This window comes from Parasteatoda tepidariorum, chromosome 9 (genome assembly GCF_043381705.1).
Source record: "Parasteatoda tepidariorum isolate YZ-2023 chromosome 9, CAS_Ptep_4.0, whole genome shotgun sequence".
Taxonomy (NCBI): Eukaryota; Metazoa; Arthropoda; class Arachnida; order Araneae; family Theridiidae; genus Parasteatoda; species Parasteatoda tepidariorum.
Window position 1 is genome coordinate 68,181,245 of NC_092212.1, and position 18,068 is coordinate 68,199,312.

General features: G+C 29.3%; 1 protein-coding gene across 3 annotated transcripts in view; it reads left to right on the forward strand.

The window, feature by feature from the left end:
• Nucleotides 1-13,590, forward strand: part of LOC107437955 (homogentisate 1,2-dioxygenase) — a 41,737-nt gene extending 28,147 nt beyond the window's left edge. For all 3 annotated transcript variants that reach the window (XM_016050105.3, XM_016050104.4, XM_071185588.1), the window contains 10 exons: nt 162-196; nt 3,116-3,195; nt 3,283-3,382; nt 4,253-4,374; nt 6,135-6,239; nt 8,230-8,356; nt 9,297-9,349; nt 10,396-10,524; nt 10,601-10,737; nt 13,414-13,590. In XM_016050105.3, coding sequence (XP_015905591.1) covers nt 162-196; nt 3,116-3,195; nt 3,283-3,382; nt 4,253-4,374; nt 6,135-6,239; nt 8,230-8,356; nt 9,297-9,349; nt 10,396-10,524; nt 10,601-10,737; nt 13,414-13,429 — 904 coding nt within the window. In that variant the 3' untranslated portion in view covers nt 13,430-13,590. The remainder of the gene's footprint in view (nt 1-161; nt 197-3,115; nt 3,196-3,282; nt 3,383-4,252; nt 4,375-6,134; nt 6,240-8,229; nt 8,357-9,296; nt 9,350-10,395; nt 10,525-10,600; nt 10,738-13,413) is intronic.
• The last annotated feature ends 4,478 nt before the right edge of the window (nt 13,591-18,068 follow it).

Consider the following 18,068-nt stretch of genomic DNA (forward strand, 5'->3'; position numbering starts at 1 on the left):
TTAAGCGCAATAAATGAAACTTATTGTTTTTCTTAACTTTCTTCGTGTTTTCTTGTATTTTTTTATTTTGCTATATATATATATATATATATATATATATTTGGCTTTTAAAGTTTTTACACAAAAGTGAATTATAATTGAATTTTTTTTTAAATTTTCAGGTGTTTTTATAATTCTGATGGTGATTTCCTTATAGGTAAGTCTCACGAATCAAATTTTTCTTGTATATCTTGTTTCTGTGATTGTATTATGCTTCAAAATTATACCATGATTATAAAGTAATATTCAGTGATCTTTTGTTGTTGTGGACTTTAAAAAAACAACTCTACCCATCTTTGTAATCTGAATCAGATTAGATTCATGAGTTTGTTAGCCATCATCACCCCTAGCACTATGTTGAGTCGTTTAAATGGATAGTCTTGCATCGAGGCAACACAATTGTGCAGATGGTGTAGAGTACCATCACATGTACCTTCACATGTATTGCACTTAGTACAAACTTCTTAAAAACAAGTGAGTTACAGTTTCAGAGATAATAAGCAAAATATTCATGATCGAGAAGAGAGAATGAGCATCTTCTGTTAGTATTAAAAATACTTTGAGCACCTAGAGTCCAACTTTGTTCCAAAGCTAGCCATGATATTGGCATTGTGGTGTAACTACCACTACAATTATTTAACATCAATTCACTAGTATATAAGACATGCTAATTCTATTCAATCTTTGGCCTGGTTGGTAGGGCGTTGGATTTTAGTTAGTGAGGACGGGAGTTTGAATCCAGACTGCCGAAGAATACCCTTGTATTAAATGGTGATCGGTGCATGTTAATTTATCAGGATCGCGAGTTTTCGTGTCTTTTGTATAGGATTCAAAATTACAGGACTGCATTGGTTGTCGTAAACTCAAATTTTGGTCGGCTGTTCAATGACGGTTATAAAAAAAATAATACTAACATAAAATTAAGATATTTTGATAAATAAAAGTAAAGGTTCAAAAGTGCACGAACAGCATGTCCATGATAGAAAAGTGCTCCTAGCAGCGTAAGATGACATTTCTGGTCATGGTTTCCTAGGTAATTCTTATTCCTTATAATGTTCCCTACTTCCCTTAGAAGTTTATTGCAACATTTACGTGCCACCTTGTATACTATCCGTGTTAAAAATATTCTGCGCAATGAAAGGAAGAAAAAAAGTTTAAGGAAAAATAATTTTTTTTAAGGTCTAATTCTATTTAATCTAAATTAAGGCCATTCTGAATTCTTAATCTAATCATTCTTAATCTAAATTAAGGTCATTCTGAATAACCCACTTTTGGTGGTCGACTTCCTCCGGGTCATGAGTTTCATGGATATTGTTTAGCCCTGCTAACTTTGGGGATAAGGAAGAAGGAGAAGACTATTTTGAATTATACAATATAAAATATCAAATGAAAAATTAAGTCATAGTTGTATGTGATGTGTGAGAGATTCACATGCAAAAAGTATTGTTTAAACACTTTGTTCAAAACACCATAAATTATTGATTTGTGTGGAATAGTAGAAAACGTACATATATATATACAGTGAAACCTCCATTAAGCGGACATTCATGGGACCAAAAAATTTGTCCGCTTATGAGAGTTGTCCGTTTACTGGAAGGGTACCCTAATAACCCAATTTAACACCGTAATTTGTTTTTAGTATATTTTCAAAGATGTAGAAATAAATAATATCTACAAGGATACTATAAATATCTACAAGAATATTTATTTAAACTATAAGAAAGATAAAAAAAAGAATATATAAAGAAGTTTGATATAAATACGTAATTCTGGATGTAGCTACAAATAAATAAATATAATTTTCCTAATAGTATAGATACAAACATATGATACCGAATAGGAGCTTTCTGTCCTCAGTCCGTTTCAATTATTAGGTTTACATCCCCTTACACCTACCTATCATATGATAGGGAACGTGGTTAATACCTTCTTGAAAAAAAAACTCCCATAATTCACAGAAAAAAAAGTAATGCCTACCTGTAAGTCATGAGGACTTATGGAGTTGATTATTCACAATTGATCAGCTATCCAGCTATCAAATGTCTGAATAAATGTTTCATTTATTTAAACACCTCAAAGATTATACTTCTGTTCTATTTTTTTTTAACCCCAGTCGTGTTAAATACAATCTTCGGATTGATAAGAAAATTAATGAAATTTTCAATGGGGAAGAAGCATTGAGAGATGTCATTTCAACTAGAGGGGTCTCATAACCTGTGTGGTCCAGATGAAAAGATCAAAAGATGCCGATGTCAAAATTATTTCAGGAGTGTACCATTTTCTCTCCTTTCTTTACAAAGATATGGCAAGGTGACCGGAGAAAGATTGATTTTCCGGTGGCGAAATAGCTTAACAATATTTTTAGTTATGGATAAGGCAAAAAATTTTATTTACATGCTTTAAAAATGGTGAAAAGTTGCATTTTTTAGCTTGCATTTTAAAGCAAAAATAGTTCCTTTTTCAAATTTAGAAAAAGTAATGTCCGGTTTGTAGAGATAGAAAACAACGTTTCAGAACCAAAATGACTGTCCGCGTCCGGTTACGAGAGTGCCCGCTTTGCGGAGAATGTACATAATGGTTTATTCATAGAAGATTCCCGGGGAATTAAAAATATGTCCATATAGAGAGGCGTCGGTCTTGCAGGAGTGTCCATAACAGGAGGTTTCACTGTATATATTTCTCACAGCAGTTCTGGAAAACATTTCTAATCTTGTTTCTTTTTTTTTTTTCCCACCTACTATTTTAAAAATATAATGTAACCTAATAAAATAAAAAATCTCCAAGTCAAACTATTGTTTAGTACTTGGCAATAGATTTTTTTTTCTAACTTCAATATTAATAGTATTGTGATAACAGTATTTAATATATTAAGTATTGTTATTTTGTTTTTAACAAAAAAAACTATCGTTTGTTTAAATGTGTATGTACATGTTGTTAAAAATGTGTTATTAAAAATTCTGATTTCAATAAAAAGTAATTTTTCATTCATCTTTGTGATAAAGTATTTAACATATAATTAGAAATTAATATAAATGTTTAGCAAGTCAAATGTTTTGATATGTATTTACCTTTTTAGTTCCTCAACAGGGAAGACTTACGATAACAACAGAATTTGGTCGTATGTATGTTGAACCTAATGAGATTTGTGTTATGCAAGTAAATATCAACATTATTAAACACTTAGTAAAACTTTATTTTGATATAAATGATTAAAATTAATATTTTTTAATTTCATTTTACTAGCAAGGAATGAAATTCAACGTTGCGGTTGAAGGACAAAGTCGAGGGTATATGTTAGAAGTTTTTGATGCACATTTTAACCTGCCTTATTTAGGACCAATTGGTGAGCATGAATTTCTATTTTCAGGGTATCTGCGCTCCTGGAAAGTCATGAGAAATCATGGAAAGTCATGAATTTTTGTATTGAACAAAATTTGTCATGATTTTATCTATTTTTAAAAAAAAAAATCGTGGAAAGTCATAGACGTAAGTCGCCGAAAAATCTAATTCTTAAAAAGGAATTTACCCGTCCCCACAATTTCATGGTGTTCCGAATATCTGAATTTGTAACGAAATCCCCACTCACAGTCATATTTTATTAAAATATAAAATGTTTTATCATGTTCTTTAAAAATTATGGTGTTCTTTCAAGAAATGAGCATCATTTCTAGAGCGAATTATCTTTTAAACTTCTGTGATTTCAGATTTTTTGTTATTATTTTTATTTTATCAATTTCAAATTGAGCAAACCAGTCATTGGCAAATTTTTTTTAATACTGAAATGAGGACAGAAAAATCATGAGTATTTCTCTCCTTTCTGATGATCAAGAAAAGTATCTTCAGAATGTAATTCTGAAGAAAGAAAAGAAGAAAAAAAATTATTTACTTTTGTATTTTTTTCAGCTATTTTATTGCTTCAACTCTTTCTTTACTCTGTTTCTTAAATTTTAAATCTATAAATATGAAGATGCAGAGTATAACAGTTTTGGTTATACCTATCATTTCAATGACTGTTATCATAATGCTTTTTAAATTTATTGTTGTGTTTTTGTTGGAGAAAATAGTAACTTCGTTAAGTCATGAAAAATTCTTGGAATTAGTCATGGAAAGTCAGGAATTTGGAAATCTAAAATGTGGCAGATACCCTGTATTTTTATTTGCAATCAGTCTTCTTTAGTCTGACTTAATATTTTTTATTTTATTTAATGTGAAGGTGCCAATGGTCTTGCAAATCCTAGAGATTTTTTAACACCCGTTGCCTTGTATGAAGACAGAGAGGTGTCCAATTATATTGTGATTAATAAGTTTCAAGGAAAACTTTTTGCTGCTCAACAGGTAGTGTGAAATTTAAATCTGAAATGTGATGTTTTATTGTTTGCTCAAGCATGCAACAGGGTTCCCACGGGTTAGGGAAAACCTGGAGTTGTCAGGGAATTTTATTTTAACTCCAAAAATCAGGGAATAGTCAGGGAAAGTGGATTTTTTTTTACAAAAACCTGGAATATACCTATATCATACCTGGAAAATAACCAGGTATGATATAGGAATATCAATAACTGATTACTGTTACTTACAATTTTAAGAAATTGTCAGTAATGGTAATCAATTATTGAGATTTGAGTTAAATAATTTAACATCTATTACAATCATTTGTTATAAAAATTTCACACTTTAGTCAAACTGAAATGTTCCCTTCCTTATTTAATAATATCTTTTTACATGGAAAACTAATATTTCACATTACAAATTAAATAATCAAAGTTTTCTGATGTGAATTTGGTCTCAATTTTCTTTGAAATTTACCTGGTAAGTCAGGGAATTTTTCCTCTGAAATTGAGTTGGAACCCTGATGCAATATTATTGTTTATCTTGTCATTAAGTTTTTTTTCTCTTTAAATTGATTTTCTAAAACTCATTCTCGATGCCTAGCGTTTTTAAATAGTGCTTAAAGGTAATGATTTTTGTTTAAAAGCACTTAAAGGTGCTTTTTTTTATTTCGAGGTTTGCTAAAAGTGCTTAATTTTCTATCTTTCAAAAAGAGATTTTTTCTTTGCCATATCAATTGTCGTCATAAATTACAAAAAAAGCATGATTTTCACAATTTTCTCTGCAATATTTATCATAATAAGGCTGACTAATTTTTTTTTCTTTCTAAATTTCAAAAATATCTGGGATTTCAAGAAAAAAAATGAAATTGTGCAGTGTGTGTAATAGTTTTGGTGAATTAGATCAACTATTTAATATTATCTTATTCATATAGCTTTCATTTCTTGAAATGATTTTGAGGTAATGAAGCATTAAATTGCATTTCACGTTAAAAACTATTAATGATAGATTGCCTTTTTTTTAATTTTTCTATGTATTGCATTTTGTACAATTGTTTTGTTTGTTTTTTTCTGAAAAAATTAAAATTATATAAATACAATTTGAGTAGCTACTAAAAATGCTTTGAAACATTAGAAATGTGGCAAATACTACATGTAATTGTAATGAGCTGAAAAAGCCAGTACCAATCCTCAGATAATTAAATTTTAATAATTAAGGTTTTCATTGCTTCCAATTTTTATTTTCTGAAAATGTTTTATTTGTGGTACTGTGTAAAAAATTTTAAGTTGACCTCTTCTGTATGTTGATCACCTGTCTTAGTTAATTTTATTGTTCAAGAACAAACTGGCAAAGCAACTGCCCGCCCTTCCCGTATTATAAGCTGTCCTCTCAGACCATTTGCAGGGAAGGTTAAAACAGCTATGCCAATTGCATATTTATGTATTTATATATTTTTAATTAATTACCATATTTTGTATTTATGTTAGTAAATTGTTATTAGACATGACTTGAAAGGAAATTTTTAAAAAAAAGTTTGTTAGTAATATTCAAGCTTAATCTAAGAAGTAATCTTAGTAGTTTAAAAACTTAGTACCTTTATTAATAATAATTATAGCTGTCCTTTACACAAATAATTTATAATAGAACGATATTAATAGATTTCTTACATGAAGAGCTTGGGTAAATAAATTATTAAATGATCAACCAATGATATGAATATTTTTTCTTTTTCATGATAGTTTTAATTATGCGATTTATTTGTTTTACAGAGTCATTCTCCATTTGATGTTGTTGCATGGCATGGAAATTATGTTCCTTACAAATACAATTTGTCTAATTTCATGGCTATTAATTCTGTTTCATTTGACCATCCTGTAAGTGAAAAAAAATTGTTTTATAGTTGTACTTCTTTAAAATATATATTAATTTTTTATTGCTAACCCTGTGTCTATTTTTGGCAAATTTATACAAATTTTTTTTTGCTTTCACTACATGGAATAAGTAGAAATTTGTTTGTATTGTGGTGCAGTAAACAAAACAACAGCATACCTGCAAAAATCTCCTTTTTTTTTTTTTTTTTTTTTTTTTTTTTTTTTACCAAAACACCTGTATTTTACAACTATCTGCTGCTTACCCTGTTCTCAAATTTCTCTGTATTTGTTTAAAATATTAAAAAAAAAAAAAAAAATTGGCAATAAAATATCCACTGATGGCAAAAAATACTTCTCTTATTCTTCAACAGATGGTGCTATTGCCAGTACTGCAGTATGTTGAGTGTTAATAGTTTAAGTAATTATAAACAATGGTTTAAAAAAATCTTTAGATTAAGATTTATATACATATTTTTTACTTCAACTGAATGTAAGTGCTTTCATATTTTCCATTTTGAATTTCTCTTTTTGACTTATATGATAATGCATGATGTATCAAAACTTTACTCGTAGCCTAAAAAATGTTGCTAGTAAAATCTCCGTTATATTATTTTTCTAATGTTGGGAGGTATGCAACCGAGTACTTGATTATATTTCTTCACAACCAACTTCACAATTAAGCCACACAATCTTTATACAATTGACAGCAATGATAGCAAGGCTTGCTGTCAATTATATAATGCTGTTATTGTTAGTTTAAAAATTTGATTGATCCTATGTAATAGTTTTTGGTTGGTGCCCTTTTAAATATGGAAAATGAAAAGCAACATTTTCGACAATTTTACTTTTTTTTACAGTCAAAAAGGTAAAAATGCTGTTCAAGCAGAATGGAGAATGGTACCCTAGTGATAAAACTAGTTTGTAAAATTTTGATCTGGAATTTAAGATGTCACCACATAAGTTGATGCTGAAACTAGTTTGCAAATTTTTTTTTCTGGAATTTACGATGCCCCACATCAATTGAATGCCCCACACCAATCAAACTAATGAGATACATTAAAAGTAATAATTGATGTAAACTGACAAAACTCTTGAGGTCACCAGAAGAGCAAATTCAATCATTTGAAACTCCTTCATTTTAAATTAATCTCTTTTGAGCAACTAATAAAAAAAGTTTGATTTGAATATCTCAAAAATTTGAAAAGTTTCAAGCACTTTTCTTATTTTTTTAAAAGAAAGTTAGAAATATAAGGTGTTTTCTACAAGTTTCATTTTGTACCATTAAACTAGATTTGTTTAAAATGACACCGGCTTTGTTGGTGGATCATTCCTCATAAACATATCTTATCTTATGCTTGTTTTACTTCCAAATACCATAGCACTCTGTTTTATGGACCATTATTAAAAGGGTGTTATCATGTATGTAAAAATAATTATGATAAAACAAAACAGTTTGGAAGCCTTTAGAGTACCTGATTAAATCAAATTTTTTCTAAAATAATTCAAAGTTGTAATATGATTATAGATTTGAACGTAATTAAAAAATATGTATAATAATTGATACAGTCCCTGTGACAGAATTGTAGCTATATTGTCGCAGAACATTACATAGTTCCTGCAAAAGATTCTTTATTGGAGAAGCAAAGAAGTTTAGGTTTTTTTATCTGCAGAATTTTTTAAAATATTTTTTTTTCTACTGAACTTTTTTTCCTCTTTCTGCAGTATTATATTCAAAAAATGCCTTTTTTACATACCGGAGGTGGAAAAAACACTCACTATTTTTTCCTACTTTCTTTTTAGAATAAAAAAATTCCCCAATGATTGGCTTTAGCTAGAATTTCAGATTGATATTATAAAAAGTAATTTCGGTTACAAATGAGTCATAAATTTACTGATTTAATAATAGAAATTTGAAAAAAGTTTTATACTTTTTACTTGAGAAACTATTATTTTGTCTTTTTGCATTTCTAATTGCACGTTATTCTGTTTTTAGGATCCATCCATTTTCACAGTCTTAACCTGCCCATCAACTAGACCGGGTATAGCGATTGCAGATTTTGTAATTTTTCCACCTCGTTGGGGAGTTGCAGAAGGAACATTTAGACCACCTTACTATCATAGTAAATATTTCTTTTTCATGACAATTATATTTCTGCTATTTGAACAAACATGCATTGTCTGTCTAACAAAAGAACTCCACTCGTTATCTCGAGTACTGTTGTTTTTAACAATGGTTTGGAGGTTAAATTATTTCATTTAGGAGTATGGGGTTTACATTTTGAATGCTCATTCAGGTGAATTTAAAAATCTGTTCTCTTGTACCCTTGACTTTTAGACAAGAAAAGTTCAATTGATAGATAAACAATACACAGTTAGTGCATTTTTGTTAATGATGAACTTATGAGCTTTAAATTAGTATTTAGTGATGTTACTGGCTGTTTTCTTCGAATAAAAAATTAACTTTTATTCACCAATGAAAAGTGGTTCTACACTAATGAAGAATAGTTAATAAAACAAGGAGTGAATAATGGCTTGTGTAAATATTGCTCCAATTTCTTCATTGAATTTTCATTTTAATGTGTATGGTAAATTTGGAGGAATTATATTTAGTTTTTCATCTGTGAATAAATCAGAAGTTAAATTTTATTTTTATACTTTTTTAATCTGTAATAAAAAGAACACAAGATATTTATCATCAAGACACCAAATATTATTCTGAAAAGATTTTTTATTTTTGCAAAACTGTTAACAATTCAATTGAGGTTTTGAATTATTTTTATGGATACACACATTTGGTGATCAAATTTTCCTTTTTTTTTTAAAAAAAAAAATTCTGTTTTCCTTGTATTAAGTAAAATTTGTGTAACTTTTTATAATTTTATATAGGGCCATTTTAAAGATAAGTTTCAATTTTTCTTTCCTGAGTGAGTTGAAATAGTGCTAATGCAATAAAACTTCACGAAAAGAATTCTTATTCTAGTTTAAGCCTGCAAATTAGCAAAATTAAAAAAGTATTGCAAGTATATAAAAAGTTAGTATATGTTGAATCTATTTTTCTAGGAAACTGCATGAGTGAATTTATGGGACTAATTTTTGGTGCTTATGAAGCAAAGGTGATACTTTTCTGTTCTCAATTTTTGTGTATGTGTTTATGTTTAGAATACATAAATGTGAAATATATTATTGATGTATTGTTAAAAATTTACAAAGTGAATAAAAGTGAGTTTTTAAAATATGCTAGCGAAAAGATAAATATGCTTTAGTATATGAATACCTTTTTTTCTCGCCTTCTTACTCATAGATCAGGTAGATAAATTCTAATACAAATTTATTTTGTTTACTATTAATAGCTATATAATATTTTGTATATTATTTAAACTAAACATATCATACATGACCACCTGAAAGTTTAATCTCTCTACATGCGTGTACCTAGTGGTAGGAAATTATGCCTGCTTTTCTAGTGGTATTGTGTTATAAGTGGTACACTTATAACACATTAAGGTAACTATCAGGCCTTCTATGAGTAAAGTATAAATGTAGAAATTTTGCTACCACATTAAATACAAAAATAAAATTTACACTATAATACTGAAATTTTTAATGAAATAACAATCAAGGTTAGCTTAATTTGTTTAATTCTGCCTGCAATTCAAAACTTTTATAGTTTGTCTACGGTAAGAACTCCCCCCACCACAAAGTCTGAGGTCTTCTGCTGCTATAGAAACAAGAATAGTGCACTTCTCTTCACTGTAAGGCTTACACAGTAGACCAAAAAAAAAAAAGATTCACTTTCTGAGCCATACCTGCCCTAAGCAATGATCCCACACCTCTACTTGAAATAGTTATACCTCGTTACCATAGTCACCGCAATGGGCTAGAGGGGCTCTTACTTCAGACGAACTATACTCAATTTTTGGGTCTTATATATTTGCTTACAATGATTACATTTAGTGGTAGTATAAATTATTGTAAATTAAATCAAAAATAAATTGCTAAAGTATAAATTTTCTCATTTTATAAATACAAATATCTACCAGAAGTGGGAGTAGTATAATATGAATATAACTGGTCGATCCACTAATCTAAAGTTGGGATTAAATATAATTGAATGTCTGTAAATGTAGACAAGTTAAAAAATATTCTTTTATGGTATTAGGAAACTGGATTTATGCCTGGTGGTGCAACATTACACAATATGATGACTCCTCACGGCCCTGATGCTGAGTGCTTTAATAAAGCTTCCACAGTAAAACTCACTCCAGAGAAAGTTGCAGAAAATACAATGGTATTGTCGCAGTTAAACTCCTTCAGTCTTAATCTGGCATATATTTTTCTTACATTTATTATTTTCATTTTCCTAGGCCATCATGTTCGAAACTTCCCTCAGCCTTAGATTAACCAATTGGGGAGAAAAGAACTGTCAACAATTAGATCCAGAGTACTATAAATGTTGGCAATCTTTAAAAAAGAACTTTGATCCTAATTGGAAAAATAATCTGTAAGTTTATCAATTGTTTTTATTAATTACTGTACTTTTATTTTTTCAAGGAAAGAAATTGATTTGTGTGAAAAATATTCCTTAACTTAGTAGTTGAATTTTATCTATTCTTCATTCGTATGGAAATTTTTTTTAAAATTATGTGTTGATTTTAAAAGTAGGCTATTATTTAATAACTTAAGGAATGTTCAGAAACATTTTACATTAAATTTTAGGATAATTAACCTTGTAGTTTTTAAGTAATGTCACATCAATATTTATGTTAAAAATCAGAATTACTACTATTTTGTTTAAGTACCCCATCCATATCATTTTTGTATTATATACTAGCACAATAAAATTCTACTTACTCTAGAAACTTGGTTGAACCTTTCCACAGTAAAATCTAAAGAGCTCTTGATGTTGTAAAAAAAAAAAAAAAGATACCAAAGATAAGAATTTTAAGTCTTCATAAATATTAATAAATTAATGTAAAAATTTTTTTTTTATTATTAATTAAATCACTCAAAAACATAAAGGAAAGATGAGCAGAGCTTAAAAATAATAGGTATTTAACAATTATGCGTAACTTACTGCATTCATTCTTGAACCTCATGACAAATACACTGCTGGACAACTGTTAAGTGGTTAAAAAATTTAAGCGTGATTGAATGCCAAGTGAAATAAAATAATCCCAGAGTGTTAGGAGATGAAAAAAGATAATTTATTACACTCTGAAATCTAGAAGGTTTGAAATGTGTTCAAGGAACAAAATGGTCATTTTATGCTGAAAACATGAAAATACAAATACTATTTGTAGGCATCCTGGAGTAAAATGTCAATAAGGGTTTGACCACCAAGGAGGGCAATGCAAGGTTGTAGCATGTTTTGTACAACAATATTCAGCAGCTGTTGGAGTAATTTGTCCCATTCCTAGTGAACACGAGGGTGTCCTTGCTTATTGCAAGGGGTTCTCGACCAACAACACTTCTCCCTAAAACATCTCACACATTTTCAATAGGATTCAGGTCTGGAGAATATCCCTGCTTTGTACCTTGACAGCGACTGTTCGATGACATGTTGTCGTTCATAAACACAAATTTATCACTGACAGCACCATAAAACAAACAGACATGAGGCAGCAGAATATCATTACTGTAGAGTTGGCCAGTCTTAGTCCCAGTTGGAAGCACATAGAGTGGTGTACGACCATTACCAGCTCATGCCATGGCAGGTAGGATATTGGCCCCTTTCCCGTATGTTTCAACTATATGCAGTACCAATCTCATGCCAGGTCATTCGGTGTCAACAATCAGGCCAGTCCTTTTTGCTCCAGCTGTGATGGCGAAGACAATATTGCAAATGTGACATCTGGACAATTGTCTGGCTAGTTTTTCAGGAGATTTACTTTCTGATCGGATGAACTTTGGCAGGCGTTGTACGTGGAACTAGACCTCCCCCATGACATCTGCTACACATTCCAATTGTTTGAAATNCATTTAGATGATTTTACGTGTGACCGCATAACTGAAGAAGGCCGAAAAATAACAGAATGTTGCCAAAGAGTTTGACATAAGCCACAGTGTTGGAAATTATTTCAAACAATTGGAATGTGTAGCAGATGTCATGGGGGAGGTCTAGTTCCACGTACAATTGTTTGAAATAATTTCCAACACTGTGGCTTATGTCAAACTCTTTGGCAACATTCTGTTATTTTTCGGCCTTCTTCAGTTATGCGGTCACACGTAAAATCATCTAAATGAAGCCAAGAAGACGTATCAAAAATTGCAAGTTCATTAACTGTTTCTTATTAAACTGATTTTGAACAACAACGCTCAATGCACGTCAAATCATTTATATCTCTTATCAGCATTGTCATGTGACAAACCAGTTCGTCAACCCAAAATTTATATTTACCCGTGTCTCACCTTTAATACTAATTTTCCTACCTTCAATTATCCAGCAGTACATTTCTGCTAACATTCAGGTAGCATTCAGGTAACATTCAAATTTGTTGAGTTTTAGTAAAGAAAAATAATAGTGTTAATATCTAGTTTCGCAGATAGATAAATCATTAGTATAACTATTAAAACATTTGTTGCAATAATCAAATTTCAGTTTAGCAATAAGAGAAATCGTAGCTTGAAATGAATTAAAAATTCTATCTGGCTTAATGTGTCATCATTAAAAAAATCACCTAAGGAGCAAAGTCATATGAAGTGTGCCCAGATATAATTTCTTAGGTTATTGTCTTCAATTTAGAAATATAATATGTTTGTGCATGGATAATAGAAGTCAGTAAAATTGATTTTACTGACAATCACAATGCTAAGTGAATAATTTTGAATAAAGTTCTGAAATAACTAGCAATATTTATAGATCTGATTTCTATTGAAAAAAACTAGTAAATTTTGAATTTAGGTGCTACTTTCAGTAATATTTTGGTATCTGAAAGCAACATTAAATGTATGGTAATAGAACTAAAATAGTTTGCAAATAGGTATTAAAAGGTCCATTATATATTGTGGATAACTTCACATCATTTTTTTTTTCAGATGCCAAAAAGTTTTGCCCCTAAATAACTAATTAAAAATATAGAAAATAATTACTTACGTAGAGTATAAAAAACGTAATGCTTATTTTCTATTATTATTAAATGAATGTTATTTTACTAAAAAATTTTTTTAATTTTTCTAGGTCTGAAATTGTATGACAAAACATATAGGACTGATGTTATTGCAATAACAATATTCAAACTGTTCAAAAATGGTTTTATTCATCTGCCTTTTTGATGAAAAAAATATATTTTATCTTGACCTGTTATGCATTTTGTTATATCATATTTGTATAAATAAATATTCTTATTTTGATATATATTCAGTTTTTTTTTTTTTTTTTTTTTTNTTTTTTTTTTTTTTTTTTTTTTTGTGATTACCCCATATTATAGCACTTCTCTTACTATTCAGCCAAGAAGTTTAAAGGGAAAGATTGCTCTTAGATTAGCTTACAAATTAATCAAAGGTAACAAGTTAGAAATGTGACAGAATACTAAATAAAATTAATATTTCTGAAATTATGTGTTAATTTTGTTTTTAGCTACACGTTCTATATATGCCTCTATAAAACTAAACAATTTAAAATAAATGCCAAAAGATTAATAAGGTGTTTAACGGTCAAGAAAATTTAAATTACCTTTATTCTAAATTTGATGATTTTTGAGTTGACAAATTTTTAGGATATGATTTCTCTAACAAATCTAATATTGGGAAATAAGAATTAGTTTTTTAAAAGGTTTTTGTTTCAAATTCTTGTCTATGATAGAAATTTCAGACTGAATTGCTCGAAAGTTAATAATCATTGTTTGAAAATACTGTATCATACTAAAGGGCTCCAATAGAAATAGCATCCTCATGAAAGAAATACTTTAATTGATCTGTTTTAAAGCGAAATTTACAGATATAAGTTTGATAGCTTTTTTTAATTCAATTTTTCAAAATTAAAAAGATGTGATGGGAAATGATTGCAACAAATTTTGAAAAACAATCTAAAAACTATACATGCAATAAGGCATTGATATTTTGGTAGAGATGCAAAAGGAGGAAATGTTTTACAGGCATGGCCTCTATGATGGAATGCTACATACCATACTCGTTTAACCATATGTTACATAAGCACATTAGAGTAAAGAAAAAAATGACTTACCAAATTTAATATTTTAAATGGCTTCGCTTGCTTAGTGTTATTTTTTTTTCTCAGTACTTAATTAAATAAGCATCCATCATTAGCAAATTTTACTAGTCATTGCTCATTTGTACCAGGCTCATGGAATAGAGGAGTGCCTGCCTTCGAGTGAGGTGAATCAGGTTCAAATCCCATTGGCGACTGGTCGATACGAATTCTGCACCGATCACAGTGCTGATGTAAAAATATCCTCAAATCGGATCATAGGTCTCTTGCGGTAGGAAATCGTAGTTTTCCTCTCCATGAAACACAAGTGTGGGTTAGTTCCATCAAAAAGTCCTCAAAGGCAAATTTCTTCCAATACTTGATCCAGGAATTACCTTGTCTTCTGCATTGGGTTCAAAATTATAAGGCTATGTAGTTGAACATTAGTAGTCGTAAACCCCATAAATATAGTCGGCTGTTCAACGACGGTTATAAAATAAATTAAAAAACACTTGTACCAGACTCAGGAGGTAGAGTGTATGTCTTCGATTGAGATGATGGCTGGTTGATACGAATTCCACACCTGGCTTGCACCGACCACAGTGCTGACATAAAAATATCCTCAGTGGTAGATGGATCATGGGCTAGAGTCCCCTTGCGGTCAAGCTAACCATGAGAGGTTTTCCTCTCCATGTGATGCAAATGCGGGATAGTTCCATCAAAAAGTCCTACACAATGCATATTTCTCCCAGTACTATTCAGGAGTTCCCTTGTCTTCTGGATGGAGTTCAAAATTACAAGGCTACAGAGTTGAACATTAGTAGCCGTAAGCCCAAAATTGGGTTGAATGTTCAACGTTGGTTATAAAACGCTTGTACCGATATGTTAACCAGAAACCTAGGCTGGAGAAGTGACATGTTACATTACCAAATTAAAAGATAGCAGAGTAACTATAAAATGCACACATAGATGCACGCATTTCTGAAGCCTGTGCATCGGCTCAGTTTGAACTTTAAAATACTAGTACATATTGCATTTACTGCAATTCAATACGCAGCAGCATCAACAAAGTGTGACCCAGAACTTAAAAGTTGATCTAGCTTTTCTTTAAACTTAACAAACTCCTACAGTTAGAGTTTATTGTAATTCTAATGATGATCTTCCTGTCAACTTGTGTATAAAATTTATCATTGCTGTAGAGTTTTCACCAATCATTCATTAACTATGATCGAATATAATCTTATTAAATTTGAATTAAGTATAACAACATAATGCAAAGGAAATATTTGTACCAGTAGGAATAGAATATAGTTAAGATATTTAAAAAGTTTCTAATAGAAAATTAATAAAATACCGCTCTTGGATATACAGTACAGAACCCGTTATCCGGAAAACCAAATAACCGGAACGAAATTCAATACATTTTCCCGCCATATTTTTTCAAAAAAATTTTTCCTCATAAGATTTTACTTTCTTTTTTCAAAAATGTTTACCTTACCATTATTTTGGAAATAATCATTAGTGTATTACTTCATCGTTTTTTCTTCTTAAGATTATTTCCAAACATTTTTTTTTTTAGTTGGGTTTAACAATTAAAAAAAACGGCTTTTTGTAGTGATTCAGAAAACCGGAAAAATCAGTTATCCGGAATAGCGATGGTTCCGGATAATCGGTTCCCTACTGTACATGTTTTATACAAGCTTGATAAATTTTATTGAACTAAAAAAAGGTTTAGATTGAAAAAGCAGTTTTATGAATAAAATACTTTAAAATAAAAATAAATAACATTAAATAAGTTACAATGAATTTTATTTTAAAAATATAGTTATATAGAAAAATAACATTTTTTTAAAATTCATGTTTTAATAATTCGTTACTAGTATTCTGAATTTATTTTAACTTATAACAACATATATATAAACACAATCACCGATTGTTTATGTTTCCATGCATCATTATATCTTAAAATCATATAGATTTAACACTTTGGTGGAAATTTACCTATGAAATTTTTTATTCTTTCCTTAACAAGTAGCAATACAAATAAGTGAATGTGATATTAAAAATATTTATATATTGATCACAATACAGTATTTAACAAAAGATGTCCTAAATGTATCAAAATATGATTAATACTAATAAAAACTATTGATACAATTTTTTTATGATATTAAATACAGGGTTGCCACTCAAATCTGGAAAAAATTCAACTCAAATCTGGAAATTTCCCTGTACACAATATATTAAGAGGAAACACACAATCACTGTGCTCTTTTATAGCTAACTAAACTAGTTATAATCAGAGAAAACTTAGAGAAAAAAGAAACAACTGAACATACTTAAAACAAATAATGCTACATTAAATTAACTAGTTTAATATAGCTTAAATATGCCATAGATAGCACTTTGTTTACCATTTTTCAAAAGACGAAAATAAATAAAATTCCCTGTATTTTCCTAATTTCTAAGGAAAAGCTCAAAACTCCCTGCATTTTCCCTGTTATTTTAGGTGACTTTTTAAATTCTCTGTATTTTCCAGGTTTTCCCTATTCTCCCTGTAAAGTGGCAACCCTGTAATAGGCTTACGCTGGTACCATATTTTTCGGCGAGAGCGCAGCGGAGCTATTGAAAAAAAAAAATTTTTCCTACATGTGGTGCTTCCGACGAAATAAATTTTAGTAGCAAAAAAATTTATCAAGGACAATTATTTAAGATGAAATTATTTTCTGAGAGAAAGACTATTAAAATAATTAATAATGAAGTCAACGAAATACGACTTTCACCAGAAAATACGGTAAGCCTATTTTTAGCTGATAGGAAAATATACATAAATTTGGATATATATACTTCGTGAATCAACAGAAAATTTTTCCATAAATAACTAATTATTATGATTATTTTCAAATAAGCATAAGTTAGTAAAGAAAACAAATTAAGGTTTCATAAATATTTTAAGTCTTCATTAAAAATTTTTAAAGCTTTTCAGTGAGTTTTGTTTTAATTTTTAAGTATATTTATATTGAATTTGTATAATGTATTTTTAATTAAGTATATATCCATACACGTATAAAACTAGATTAATATAATGCAATTATTAAGAATAAATTAGTCTAATAAAAAATATTTGAAACAATACCAGTTTCAGTTACAACTTGAAGCAGGGTGTGTAGCCAAATTATTCAACAAAAAATAAGCACCTTTTGAGCACTCAAAAAATATTTTTAAGCACTTTAAAAAATATCATACTTAGGCAGGGCTGGAAAGTGTTAGACAATCGACGGTTTTATCTTGTTTTAACCGTCACGTCAAAAAGAATTTAAAAAAAAAACCTTTTGGCATTGTTTTTGACAATCGTCAAAAATTATGACATTTTTAATCATGTAAAACGAATGGCGTTTTCATACGGTCGTACAGACTATATGCCGAAATAGATTGGGGTTGAATTAATTATGAAAACGTTGAATAGAACAATGTCAACTGTGTCTTTTTTCATTATTTGAAGCTAAAATCAACATAAAGGAAAAATCTAATTTTGAAAAAAGGAAAATTATGCACTTTTTTAAAAACACCCAATGAAAAAAGCACCTTTAAGGGCTTTTAAAAGACGAAAATTGAAAATAAGCACTTTTTAAAAACGCTATGCACCCTGTGAAGTCATATCTGAATACTCTGTGACAAGAAACAAT